At 45.2% G+C, this 14,208-nt stretch overlaps 1 protein-coding gene across 1 annotated transcript in view; it reads right to left on the bottom strand.

Moving 5' to 3' along the window:
* The window catches only part of FBXO24 (F-box protein 24), a 219,019-nt gene that overhangs the window by 11,094 nt on the left and 193,717 nt on the right, over nt 1–14,208 (bottom strand). Inside the window, exon 8 of the mRNA XM_085637266.1 lies at nt 10,461–10,592. Coding sequence (XP_085493392.1) covers nt 10,461–10,592 — 132 coding nt within the window. The remainder of the gene's footprint in view (nt 1–10,460; nt 10,593–14,208) is intronic.

Genomic DNA, 14,208 nt, shown 5'->3' with positions numbered 1-14,208 from the left:
AGGGGGTGGTTTCTCTAATCTAAGATTAGGAGCTGTTTTCTTGAGGAGTGATACGTGAAACACTGGATGGATGCCTAACTGGGTAGGTAATTTTAACTTAACAGTTACCGGACCCAGAACTCGCTCAATGATAAAGGGGCCTACGTAACGAGGCTGAAACTTCCTATTTCCCTTTAACCTAAGAATCCGTGAAGACAACCATACCGACTCCCCCACCTGATACTGCTGGGCCTTCCTCCGGTGTTTGTCTGCCTGTTTCTTGTAACCTGCCTTAGCCTTGTGGAGATTGGACTCTGCTGATTTGCGGGCCTGATTTAAGTTAGTTAACAAATTGCTGATTGTTGGAACCCCAAAATCATCCTGATTACTGAAAGGATTAGGGTGCTGTCCAAAATTTAAAAAGAATGGAGAATAGCCAGTAGAGACACTCTTGGCGTTATTATGTGCGAATTCAGCCATCCAAAGCAAATCTGACCAGTCACCCCCTTGATCTAAAAGAAACAGATGTAAATACTGTTCTAGCTCTTGATTAACCCTCTCTGTCTGACCATCTGTCTCTGGGTGATAACTGGTGGAAAGCCTGACCTCCACTCCCATTCCCTTCATGAATGACTTCCAAAAGTGTGACACAAATTGTGGGCCTCGGTCTGAAATCACTATCTTGGGAACCCCATGAATCTTTACAATGTTCTCTCTGAATAGCCTGGCCAACTCTGGAGCTGAAGGGACCCCTTTGACAGGAATAAAATGGCTCATCTTGCTGAAGGTGTCTACAATTACTAATATTGTGTTATAACCCTTACTCAGTGGAAGATCTACAATCAAATCTAACGTGACTGTATGCCAAGGATGTGGTGGGGTGGGTAAGGGCCGTAACAATCCCTGTGGAGCTTGCCTACTAGCTTTTCCTCGGGCACAAACCTCACAAGTCTCCACAAATTTCTTAATCTGAGAAGTCATATTGGGCCACCAAAAGTACCGTTGAACAAGATCTATAGTTTTCAAGGCACCCTTGTGGCCTGCTAACGGCTGATCATGACAGTCTTTCAGCACTTGTTCTTGCATTTCCTTGGTAGGTAGGTACAGAGCTCCATCTTGGTACGGTAAGGAATCCACTACCTCTCGACCTTCCTGTTGACTAGCCCACTCAGCCATTTCCGTCACAGACATAATCTTCCTGATTCCTTCGTTATAGTTGATTCCAGACATTGCGCACACGATCTTTGATTCAGGAATAATTGGTTGCGGAGCCACAGAATGTTCAGTACCTTCAGTTTTGATCCGGGACAAGGCATCTGCCTTACCATTCTTAATTCCAGGGCGGTATGTAATCACAAAATCAAAATCAGCGAAATAAAGAGACCATCGCAATTGACGTGGAGTTAAGGTTCTTGCTGATTTAAGGAATTGAAGATTCTTATGATCGGTGAACACCGTAACTGTGTGCCGTGCCCCAAGCAAATGATGTCTCCATTCCACAAAAGCATCCTTAACCGCCAGCAGTTCCTTTTCGGCGATGGTGTAATTTAATTCCGCTGCATTCAACTTCCGTGAATGGTAAGCCACAGGATGTAACTGCCCGGTGGACTTGTGCCGCTGGGACAAGATTCCCCCAATCGCTTGATCCGAAGCATCTGCTTCTAAAAAGAAAGGCTCTGTAGGGTCTACATGAAGCAAGATGGGTGCCGAAGTGAAACTCTTCTTTAAAAACTCAAATGCTTGTTCTGCTTCTGCCGACCACTGAAACTTAACTCCCTTCTTGAGCAGTCTGGTAATTGGGATGATCTTCTGCGAGAATCCCTGGATGAATCGCCGATAAAAATTAGCGAATCCTAAGAATCTCTGAATCTCCTTAACATCCTTAGGTGATGGCCAATCTACCACTGCTTGTACCTTCTTTGCCTCCATTGTGATCCCTCCAGGAGATAACACAAATCCCAGAAATTCCACAGTATGCACACTGAAGGCACATTTCTCCAATTTTACATAGAGTTGGTGTTTACGTAATCTTTCCAAAACTAACTTGACATGATCAGGATGATCTCTGGGATCTGTGGAATATATCAAGATGTCATCCAAATAAATCACGGCTATCCGATCCACCAAATCTCCCATGATGTCATTGATGAAGTGCTGGAAGGCTGCCGGAGCATTACACAGGCCAAAGGACATAACCTGATATTCAAATAGCCCGTATTTTGTTCTAAAAGCAGTCTTCCACTCGTGGCCTTCCTTCATTCGAATGAGATGGTAAGCCCCTCGGAGGTCCAGTTTTGTGAATACTTGGGCGTCCTTAATCTGATCTAGAAGGACCGAAATCAGAGGCAGGGGGTATCGGTTCTTTACTGTCACCCGGTTGATGGCACGATAATCGATGCAAGCCCTCAGTGACCCCTCCTTCTTAGGAATAAAAAAAAGCGGCGACGACACTGGGGACTGTGACGGCCTGATAAATCCGTTAGCCAAGTAACGATCTAGGTATTCCTTCAAGTAACTGTTCTCCGCTTCTGTTAGAGCGTAAACCCTACTGCAAGGTAGCGCTGCCCCAGGTTCGAGATCAATGGTACAATCGTAAGAACAATGTGGAGGGAGTTTCTCAGCCTCTTGTTCACTGAAGACATCTTCAAATTCTTTATACTCCGTTGGAATTTCTAAGGTGTTTATGACCCCAATGGATTCCCCACTAAATGACAACAAGGTGGCCACGGATGGTACATGGGTGTCACAAACCAAAGAGAAGCAGTGTTCCGCACAAAAGGAGGAGTCCATTTTGATGGTTCGATCCTCCCAATTGATGGTTGGATTATGCAGGGTTAGCCAAGGAAGTCCCAAAATTAACTGAAACTGAGGGGCATCGATCAAGTTGAACTGAATGACCTCATGATGACCATTAGACTGAATTAATTCCAACATTTCAGTGTGATGGGTGATCGGACCCGAAGAGAGGTTAGTACCATCTACCGCCCGGACTGATTCCTTCTGCTCCTTGCGCACCGCCTGGAATCCCATCTTCTTGGCAAAATTTATGTCGCAAAAATTGCCAGTGGCACCGGAATCGATCATTATCGCCCCTCCCTCAATCTCTTGGCTTCGAAATTTCACTTTCATCTGTAGGGTTAAATGTGGTGTCCGAGTCTGAAGGGTATTCGATATTTGATGCACCTTTGGAGTCTGATCTTCCAACTTCGCCATCTGAGCGACTCCGCCTACAGATGGTTTTGAGAGTTTCCCGAACTCGAAATCTTCGGCTTCTTCGGACACTCTCTTACAAAGTGTCCCGATCCCCCACAGTACATACATAACTTCTTCAGCCTCCTTTGCTCCTTCTCCTCCTTGCTTAGGGGTCCCCGGACAGATCCAATCTGCATAGGTTCATTTTCAACAGTTCCACCTGAAGACTTGCCTGCTTCTGTCTTTATTCGATCAAAGCGTGGAAAATTCCAGCGAAGATCCTTTGTCTTCTTTTCACCTCTTCTCTCGGAGCTTCGGAAATCGATTTCCAAAACCAAATCCACCAACTCAGAGAATTCCATTGGTCGTTTTGGAATCTGCGCCAGGGTATCTTTGATGTCATCATGTAATCCTCGATAAAATAAGGCAGATCTCTTCTCTTCTGGCCAATTTGTTTCTACCAACAGTTTATTGAACTGAGTTAGGTAAGAGATCAGATCCCTGTTACCTTGGCGCAATTCTAAGAGCTCGTTGTCTGTAGCCTGAGAAACTCTGCGTCTGTCGAAAATCCTGAGGAATTCTGTCTTGAACTGTTCCAAATTATACAAAAAGGGATCATTACAGGTAACTAAAGGCATGGCCCAATTGGCAGCATCCCCACCCAAGTAAGACAAGATGAAGGCCACCCGTGATTGAGCATCTGGGAACAAATTTGCTCGACACATAAAATGCAAGGAACATTGGGTGAGAAAGAGCTGAGCTTTTTGTGGATTGCCACAATATCTTTCGGGAGGGGCAAGTGGAATGATGGGGGAAACAGAGTGAACAACCTGAGCTACTGTGCGCGGGTCTTGCTTGGACTGGGTTTCACTAGGAAAGGTTTGAGCGGGTGTAGCCCCCGAGGAGATCTCACTAACCTTCTGAGCTAATAATATTGCCTCCTGTCTGGAAGCCATTACTTCTTGCCTTAAATTCTTATTTTCTTCATTTAAGGTCCCTATTTCTCTTTGAATACCCTCCAACATCTCTCCTAAAGCCTTTAAACTGAAACCCTCCGCCATTCTGCCCAGGTGAAGGAACTACGTGGGCACTTCAATCTATCAGGAAGGCCAGACGGAATCTTCACGGAGGCAGAATGCAGCTGAATTCCCAATGCCCACCTCCCGGAGCTAGCTGCGTTGATTCAACTGCTCCAGGCAGGGGGAAAGGGGAAGTGGACAGAAAAGAGACACTCGTGCTGAACTGGCTCCCTCTTCGACTTTCAGTAATTGCCCAGGAAGACCTAATGCACAGAAGGGAACAAAATTCCATTCAACATTCTAACTGGTATTTTTAGACAATGTACTTTTCTCTGGACCTTTACCCTACCAGTTCTTCTGCAGGAGCTATGCTTCTCTTTATTTCCCAGTTTGATGATCACTGGTTTTGTTCTACAGGAAGATCTAATACACACATAAAAGAACTGGTTAAGTCTTAGTCTTTTCTTCAATTCTAATATTCTTTTTACCCTTGTGCCCTCTTACCTATTCTCCTAGCCTTCCTTGCCTCTCTGGTTGACAATTAGACCGGAACTGAAGTTATAGTCTAAAGCTGCTTGTTAGGTGATGAATACTGCTCACTGAGTCCTTCTTGCGTTACTTGGTTACGCGCAAAAAGGGACAGGGGAGGGTAGACAGGAGGAAGGTAAGAGTAGGTAAGTCGCAAGGAGGGTTAGGGTAGAAGCAAAAGCAGATGAAGCATTGTTTTCACTGAATGAAGTTCAGGTGCTCTCAAGTCTCTCTGCTATCTGCTTACTTGTGTGGAGTTTCTCTTCAAATACTGCAGTCGGTCTCCGACACTCGACGGTAAGCCTACCGGAGTAAGGAGACCCTGGAATTACCTCAAATATCTTCGGATACGCTGGTGTCAAGTTTCTTCTCCCACTCTGAGTTCTACTTTAACTTGACCAAGAATTATATCGGCTCAGACTAAATCAGAATTTCACTCTCTCTAGTGTCTCCAAACTAAGCCTAGAGACCTGTGACTAAATACATGAATTACTGAGGGAAACTTCGAGTCGAGGAGCGAGAACTAAAGCTACCTCACTCGCCTGTGACTAAATTGAAGTGCGCGGCGAAACGCGCTCCGTGAACAAACGAAGTCTCCTCTCTCGCGAGACTTCCTAACTTCATTGGTTAGTAAGGAAAATTGAGCGGCCATCTTAGAATGGAGTCCATAGCCTTTAGACGCTAGTCCAGTAATTGCAGAGGGAAGGTTTCACCAACACCCGATGCTGTCCCACTGTCTTATGCTTTGTGATAATGACATTTAGATCCTTCCTGACAATAGGTGTATGAGTGCATTTGATTGTGTTCTATTGATCAGTGACTGCATGTATAAGTGATTCTGTGGGTGAATGGGTAGTTGTGTGTGTAGACTTAGGAATCAGTGAGTGGGTATGTAGTAACTGGTATTGGTGTGTCAATTGTTTCAAATATGGTACTCTGTATTTTAAAGTGAGTGATGAAAGGTTATACTAGTGTGTGATGAGGTGTATCAGATTGTCACATGGATGATGTCATCAGTGATGTCATTTGAGATGTCATCAGTGATGTCATCAGTGATTTCACTGACCATGTGATGAATGATGTAATATGTGACATCATCAGCAGTGCATTGCGGGCGGGCGAGTTATAGTTAGCAGAACTAACTATAACGGAGGAATTTCTATGGTTTTGTACGAGTGAAATGTCCAGCTAACTCTAACACCCCTGTAACCTATGGTTTTTTCAGTGAATTTCTAAGGTTTTTTAAATGCTAATTTCTAACTATAACGTCCCTGAAACCTATGTTTTTTTATTGAATTTTAATAGTTTTTAAATGGTAATTTTTAAGTATAATAGTAGTTATACCTATTTTTTTTGTACTGAATTTCTAGTTTTTTAACTGTTTATTTGGAAATATATTATTTATTAAACAATATTATATACTTTTGTGAAAATTGCACACATTTTTTTTTATTTAAAAGTAAAATATAATATAATTATTTTGTTTTATTTTTTATTTTAATATATTTATATATAATTTTCTTTTGAAAAATGTTTTGGAGTCGTGCACCCCTCGCGTTCACACCAGGGGGCCGCACTGGGAGTTGTGCACCCCTCGCATTCACACTAGAGGGCCTTGCTGGGAGTCGTGCACCCCTCGTGTTCACACCAGGGGGCCACGCTGGGTGTCGCGCACCCCTCACATTCACACCAGGGGGCAGCGCGAGGGTCCCGACTCCAAAATTCTCGAAAAAAAAAAACCCGGCTCCTACCAGTAATTTATATTCAACCCAGGGACCCCTTCCCCTGGGGCCTATCCACTTCGTTGGAGACCGTGGGGGGAGCCCTTATGCGTCCTGCGGGAGCCGGCATTGCTTTTCCACATGGGGAGCTGCTGACATGCAGCTCCCCGTGTGGAAAAGCAATTCTGCTTTGGATTTTGGAAGAGAAAGCAGGTTTCCCTGCTCTCTCTTCCAAAATCCAAACCAGAGTTTGCTATGATAGGGCGGGAGACATGCTTCCGCCCTACCGTAGCAAACAACAGTGTCCCGGAGTCGGCCCTGGGGGGTGGCGGTCCCCAGGGCCATCACAGGCTCCAGGAGGGGGGCCGCGCAGGGCCCCTCCCAACAATTGCAAAGCAAGGAGGTGGTGGTCCCCGGGGCTCGGGGGTCCAAAAAGGACCCCCGCATTTTAACAGTTAGTGCCCCGGGGAGGTGGTGGTCCCCGGGGCATGTGGGGGGGGCTCGAGCCCCCTCACACAGGTCTTTTATTTGATTTACAAAATAGAGCCCCGGGGAGGTGGCGGTCCCCGGGGCTGCGGGTGCCCCGCGGTCCCCCACTTTACATTCTCAAAATCCCCCCGGGACATGGCCCACCTGGGGGGTCAAAAGTAACGAAACGAGGAAGCCCTCACTTCGTTTTTTAATTTTTTTTCGTCCAGGTCTGCACATCCAGCGCGCATTCCGCCGTTTAAAAAAAAAACAAGTTTTTTTGGGCCCTTGGGGTCCTTGTGGGACCCCTGAGCAGGCCTAGGGGGTCAGGGTGTTTCTACCCTGCCCCCTTTTCTTCTTTCTCACCTTTGTTTCCCTGTTTTCTTCTGACTCGGTTCTACAGAGTCACAAAATGGCTGCCAACACTTTTTGGTTTGGAGTGTTGACAGCCAATTAGAATAAAGCTCGTCGTCGGGAGGGTCCGCGGATCCACCGCGCCTCTAAATTTCAAAACTTTTATTTTTTGATTTTCTCAGCAACTACTGAATGGATTTACACCATTTAAAAAAAGGTCTCTTTCTTAACCAAGGGCTACCTTTGTGCCAAATTTGGTGTAATTCCGTACAGCAGTTTGGGCTGTAGCAGTGTCTAAAGTTTCCAATGGAAATTAACATAGAGAAAACATGTTTTGGGACCCCCCTTTTTTCTCGGCCCCTGCTTGCCGAATCACCCCGAAACTTTCAAGACCGGAGCTGACCGGAGCGTCCCACTACAAACATGATTTATCGTTGTTATATAATAAAAAAATAAAATATTGGAAAAGTGCATTAATAATCAGTGACTCGCTAATGAATAATCCAGGAAATGAGGACCTTCAGTAAAATACATATATATATATATATATATATATATATATATATATATATATATGTAGACGCTCACCTCTTTGCAACAGTATATATACACACTCAAACACCTGTTTGCAATATACACACACACCCCTATTTACAATATACACATACACACACACCCGTTTACAACAGTACATATATACTCACACACGGACACACACAAAAACACACACCTGTTTACAACAGTACATATATACTCACACACACACACCTGTTTACAACAAAATATACACACACAATACCTGTTTACAGCAATATAAATATAAACACACTCCACAGACACACATAAAGAAGGGACAAGCACATGTGCACAGTGCGTGTATGTCCAGAATTGAAGTGGTATGGTGCCCCACCTTCCCTTAGCCTTGCTGGACTCCCTATCTGAGTGTACATTCAGAAGCCTTTGCTGGAAGCACCTGGCCCAGTGACAGAACATTAAACAAAAGGACTGGGCCAGCCAATCCCTATCTTTCTTCTAAAGGATGTTTGTTTATGCATCAGGCACATTTACCATATTTCTTCTCATTTGTTGTACAGGAGCCAATAGGAAGTGGCTACTTCTAGCATATGTAATTGGTTATTAGAAATGTGAAGACATCTTTTGTTACATGTCTATTTGTTACATGTTTTTCATTTAATTTTGAATAAATGGATTTAATCTATGGAACAAATATCTGAGAAGTTATGTCATATGTAGAGTTCCCCACATATAATTTGAGCTGTCACAGTGATGGAACATGCTGAGCTCCTCTCAGGCATTTGAGGGATGGCTTCATCATGTTTTACAGAGCTTTGCTGAGTGAAGCACTATGCATCTCTATGTCTTGATCCTTTACAGAAGTGGTACCCAAAGGGTGGTGTCTCTGGCACTTCACATCCTATGCCTAGAATCGTCTGCTGTGGAGAAGATCCTAGGCCTGGCTCCAATAACAGCACGCACTAGGCCTTCCTTTACATAGTACTACGTAACCTGCTGTGTCTGCGCTGCTCACACCAGTTCTTCGTTCCTGCATCCTTGGTCTTGCTTCACGCGGCTCTATATAACCTAGGCCTTGCTATATCTACGCTGCTCATGCTATTTCTTCGTTCCTGCCCCCTAGGTCTTGCTGCAGGGGGCTCTATATGACCTATGCCTTGCTATGTCTGCGCTGCGCACACTAGTTCTTATTCCTGCACCCTAGGCCGTGCTCCAAGCAGCACTATATAACCTAGGCCTTGTTATGTCTGCGGTGCGCACGCTAGTTCTTTGTTCCTGCACCCTAGGTCTTGCTTCAAGTGGTACTATATAACCTAGGTCTTGCTATGTCTGCACTGCGCACGTTTGTTTTTCTTTCCTGCACCCTTGGTCTTGCTTCAAGCGGCACTATGTAACCTCGGCCTGGCTATGTCGGCGCAACGCATGCTAGTTCTTCGTTCCTGCATTCTTAGTCTTGCTTCAAGAGGCAATATATAACCTAGGCCTTGCTATGTCTGTACTGCGCACGCTAGTTCTTCGTTCCTGCACCCTAGGTCTTGCTTCACGCATCACTATGTAACCTAGGCCTTGTTATGTCTGCAGTGCGCACGCTAGTTCTTCGTTCCTGCACCCTTGGTCTTGCTTCAAGCGGCACTGTGTAACCTAGGCCTTGCTATGTATGCGCTGCACATGCTAGTTCTTTGTTCCTACACCCTAGATCTTGTTTCGAGCGGCACTATATAACCTAGGCCTTGTAACTTGCCCTCACATCAGCCTGGCTGATGAGGGGTGATACCCCGAAACCGGTCCCAAGATTCTGGTTTCCGGTCCAGGGAAGACCTAGCTTGGCAGTTCGGGCTGGACTGTTTCTATGAGGCACAGGGTCAAGACTGATTTGCATATAGCTGGGTCTGAACTGAGGTGGCGAAGTGAGCTAAAGAACGATGACGCATTCAACCCAGATCTGTGACTGGGGGTGAGTGTCTGAAAAGTTACAGTGCGCCGTACATCATCTCCTTGTGTTTGCTTTGTTCGCCCTAAGTTGGCATGGTATGCCCAGACATGGGTCCCTTGCTCACTTTGCCACTGGATTCAAGCTAGCCTGACTGATGAGGGGTGTTACCCCGAAACCGGTCACAGGAAGCTTGTTTCTGATTCAGAGAAGAGCTGGCTTGGCAGGTCGGGCTGGACTGTTACCACTGGAGCAGGGTCACAACTGATTTGCATATGGCTGGATCCAAACTGAGGTGGTATAGTGAGCAGAAGAACAATGATGAATTCAACCCAGATCTGTGACTGGGGGTGAGTGATTGAAAAGCTTCAGCGCTTCGTCCATCATCTTATTTTGTTTGTAGTGTACATTCTATGCCATGCTCCTGTGCTGAACAGTCTTTGCTTTGCATCACTATCAAAGGCCTCCTGTTGACCTCTTTGCAATGTGTTTTTTTCTGCTTCACCTAATGGGCTCCTGGTTCTTTCTGCTCCTTGTAGCATCTCCCTGTGCTTACTCTAACCTGCTGCATACACACTGGGCCTCCATACAAACATATGTGCCTTTTTGAACCGTATCATTCTCCCACTCCACTCTGACCATTCCAGCACCCCCCTCCCACAGACCACCCTGTGTCCCCCACCCACACTCAGAAGCACGCGGCGCAGGAGGGGGCGCGCCGCTCCTGTGTCTCACCTGTGTGGGTTCACCGCGGTCAATTTTATCTCCTGTTCCCAGCTGCCCATACCTGTTGTTTCCTTGCATAAAAATCCGCCCATACTCGTCAACCAGGCCCAGGTGATTGTATCCGAGAGAGCAGAAGATTATCTGTAAGAGAAAAGGACTGGTTGTGGTTCACTGGTGGAAGGATGACACAGCCTCAAGATATGTACACAAGGTACCCAAGGAGGAGGGGCGACTACAGATGATTCAAGGTGCAAGCGACTCTCCAGTGCAGGGAAGTCTTCTGAAGTCAGGGCCCATCCATATTGTTTATGTTTCACCAGGTTGGCTTCTTGTTTTTAACACTTTGTGTTCATTCCAGAACCAGGAAGTGCTATTAGCTTTGGTTTGATGCCAGATTAAATAGCTCTCTTAAAGTCTTTTGGGGAAGAGGTGATGTTGGACTGACCAGAGTGCCATGGGCCCTGCAGAACTCTCAGGGGGGGGGGGGGGGGGTTGATGTTGAACTGTCCAGAGTGCTGTGGGTCCTGCAGAACTCTCAGGGAGGGGGGGGGTTACAATGTTGGACGGGCCAGGGTGCCATGGGCCCTGCAGAACTCTTGCGGAGGGACAGGGGGTGATGTTGGACTGACCAGAGTGCCATGGGCCCTGCAGAACTCCCTAGGGGGGGTGATGTGATGTTGGACTGACCAGAGTGCCATGGGTATTGCAGAACTCGCAGGGAGGGCTCAGGGGTGATGTTGGACTGACAAGAGTGCCATGGGTCCTGCAGAACTCCCAGGGAGGGGTCGGGGTAATGTTGGACTGACCAGGTTGCCATGGCCCCTAAAGAACTATCTGGGGAGGGAGGGTGATCTTGGAGTGACCAGAGTGCCATGGGCCCTGCAGAACTCCCTGCGGGTGGGTGATGTGATGTTGGACTGACCAGAGTACCATTAGCCCTGCAGAGCACTCCAGTTGGTTCCAATCTATCGGATGTTTGCAAAAGGACTGGTACACAGGCAGCTTTTACAAATATGATTGCACTTCACCTACACGGAGACCACACCCCCAAGTCCAAGTGCTCTCACTTTTCATTGGTTCTTTGTTATTGCTCTTCAAGACCATTGGTTTATTGGTATTACTGGGCATTCACCTTCCATTTAAAATGTCTTCCCTGCTGGTTACACAAGCATGGATGCAAAATCAAGCTATACCAAAACATACTTCATAAGAATTGTATCTAATATTGAACTATAAATCAAGGCAGAGAGAGGGAGTTGGTAGTTTATACAGTACAGCTCACAGCATAGGAGTGGCCTCAAGATGCTAAAGTTCAGATTCCCTTGACTAGGCTGGCATCTCATGGGCTATGTGGGAATTATTGAAGCATGTGAATCTATGAAAGATCCAATGCTGGAGAATCATATATTAACTTAGTTATTGGATGCGGCCACCTTGTAGCGCAATATGTAAGCACTGCTTTTACTGACTCTGAGAAACTGTAAGACAACCAGTAGGTGTCGTGTTAGATGGTACTCACTGCATCATCGGCAGCTAGAGGTGTGGGCACAGTCAGGTCCCGATCATGGAGGAAGGTGAGAGGCCGGCTACCGACACATTGCGAATCCTTCCTCTGATGGTGAGCAAAAGACAGAGACAAGGGTCATCCCTAGGCTGCAACGGTCTCTCGGGAGGTATGACGAGGAGTGATCTGCAGCAAAACATAAAGGAACAGAGGAGAGCAGATGACCAAGGTGGAAGAACCCGAGAGCAATGTTTGGGGTATCCGCAACAAATTCAACGGCATCCATCTGGGGCAAGCGCAGGTCAAAGAGTTGAGGAACCCGAGGGGGCAGGCTGACTCTACTGGCTGAGGGTTTCAATGGAGTAGTAGGATGTGCAGCTTATGCACAAATAGACACCGCAGTAGATTCAACAACCATCTTATCAGGTTCACATTCGAAGAAACAGTGTAACAATCATTGAATACCAACTCCTAAAACCTCAAGCAATTTTTTTTTCAGACTAAGAGCCAACATAGGTACAAAACTACAAGAGGGGGGGATGAAGACGGCATATTCCAATCTACGCAAAGGACATGCTTTGAAAGATTAAACACTGAACGCCAACATTTAATCAATTTTCAAAGGAATGAGAGCAGACGGCTATGAGCAAGAAGCACAGCAATGTCTGTTTATGGAAACAGTGACGTGTTGCTAAACTTTGATCCAACAGTGGAAGACAGGACTATTATAGCACAAGTATTAGGACATGAAGTAACTATGAAAAATAGATAGTTCATCTCACAATTTCTTTTCACAAACAAGATCCTGCTATGTTTCCAGTTGTTTAACTAAAATTCATGAAGGTGCACTGAAGCCTCCAGGCTGACCCTTCTTGCCGCTGTGAAACCATCACTGCGACCCTTTCTGTCTGCGTTGACACATTTCTTCTGTCCGTGTTAAGAGAGATGGACACTGGTCATTTACTAAGACTGTTGAATTTACCAACGTTTAGTGAAGAACTGATTCTGTTTTATGAGGATACCAAAAGCCTACTCAGGTCAACTACACATAGTGAAGGAATGGATGCAACTGAGTGGTCTCTTTTTAGCAAAACTCAGACAACAATAATATTCAGATGAAAATGATCCACATCTATTTTCGCTTGATGGACCAACGTTTTTTGAAAGGATAGTTACTTCAGTGGACTCGTATATGACTCTCTTGTCTATCGTAAAATGTGTTTTAACTCTTTTGAAACATTTTTAGGGGCTAATGGCACTGCATATCTATTACAGTTTGGACTATTAGCAAATTTGTCTCATCACTCCATTAATACTTATGGAGATCGTAAAGTTCATTATTACAGGCTAGCTGTACAATATTCAATTTAGTAGATTTCCATTTATTAAGGAAGTGGCTCATAACAGTTCTTTCATGCAGTTTTTAAACTCAAGGAATGATCTCCAGGATCACAATTTCACAATCGTTGCTGTTGAAAGAGACTCTTTTAAATCCAGAAGAAACCTGAGCAGAGAAAGACAAAATAAATTGGATTTTGTGAGCTTGGCTGTCCTCGTGAGATCTTGAATGTTGGTGATAAAAAGCTGCTGTACATAGAAGAATCTTTTGAAAATGTACTTCTTCAGGAGCAGAAGAGGATGGCAAGGTGTACAAAGTTAACTTAGAGGGGGTTCCTGTCTCAGATGCACAAACTATCCTGAGTGGAGACATGAAGTACTACATGTCCCCTGGAGCAATAAGACTCTCATGAGACTGGCAAATGGTGACCGACATCTTGAATGCTTAGATCATAAGGGCATCTTGCTCCATAGCATTCTGTTTGGAAATTATGGTACATAGTTGCTGCATCCATGACTTATTGGGAGAATGTTTGGACTCCTCGTAATCTCTTTTTCTTAGAAGTCAACGAAAGACGTAACTAGAGTCAGAGAATTACTGTAAAAGGAAAGAGACTGTGCACCAAAACATAATTTTTCGAATTCTTAAGGACTATATACTCTTTGGACAACTTTTTCACCAGGAGTCATCCATAAAGATTATAAACTTAACCTTGCACTTGATAGCTTATACAAGGGGTCACCCAATAGAATACAAACGTAATCTTGCCCTTGATGGCTTAGTCAAGAAATCATCCAATAGGATTACAAACGTAATATTGCACTTGATGGCTTACACAAGGAGTCACCCAATAGGATATAAACTTAATCTTTCCATTGACAGTTTATACAATGGGTCACCCAATAGGATTACAA

This window comes from Triturus cristatus, chromosome 12 (genome assembly GCF_964204655.1).
Source record: "Triturus cristatus chromosome 12, aTriCri1.1, whole genome shotgun sequence".
NCBI lineage: Eukaryota > Metazoa > Chordata > Amphibia > Caudata > Salamandridae > Triturus > Triturus cristatus.
The sequence above is the reverse complement of the archived record's forward strand: the minus strand, read 5'-3'. Positions and strand labels throughout refer to the sequence as shown.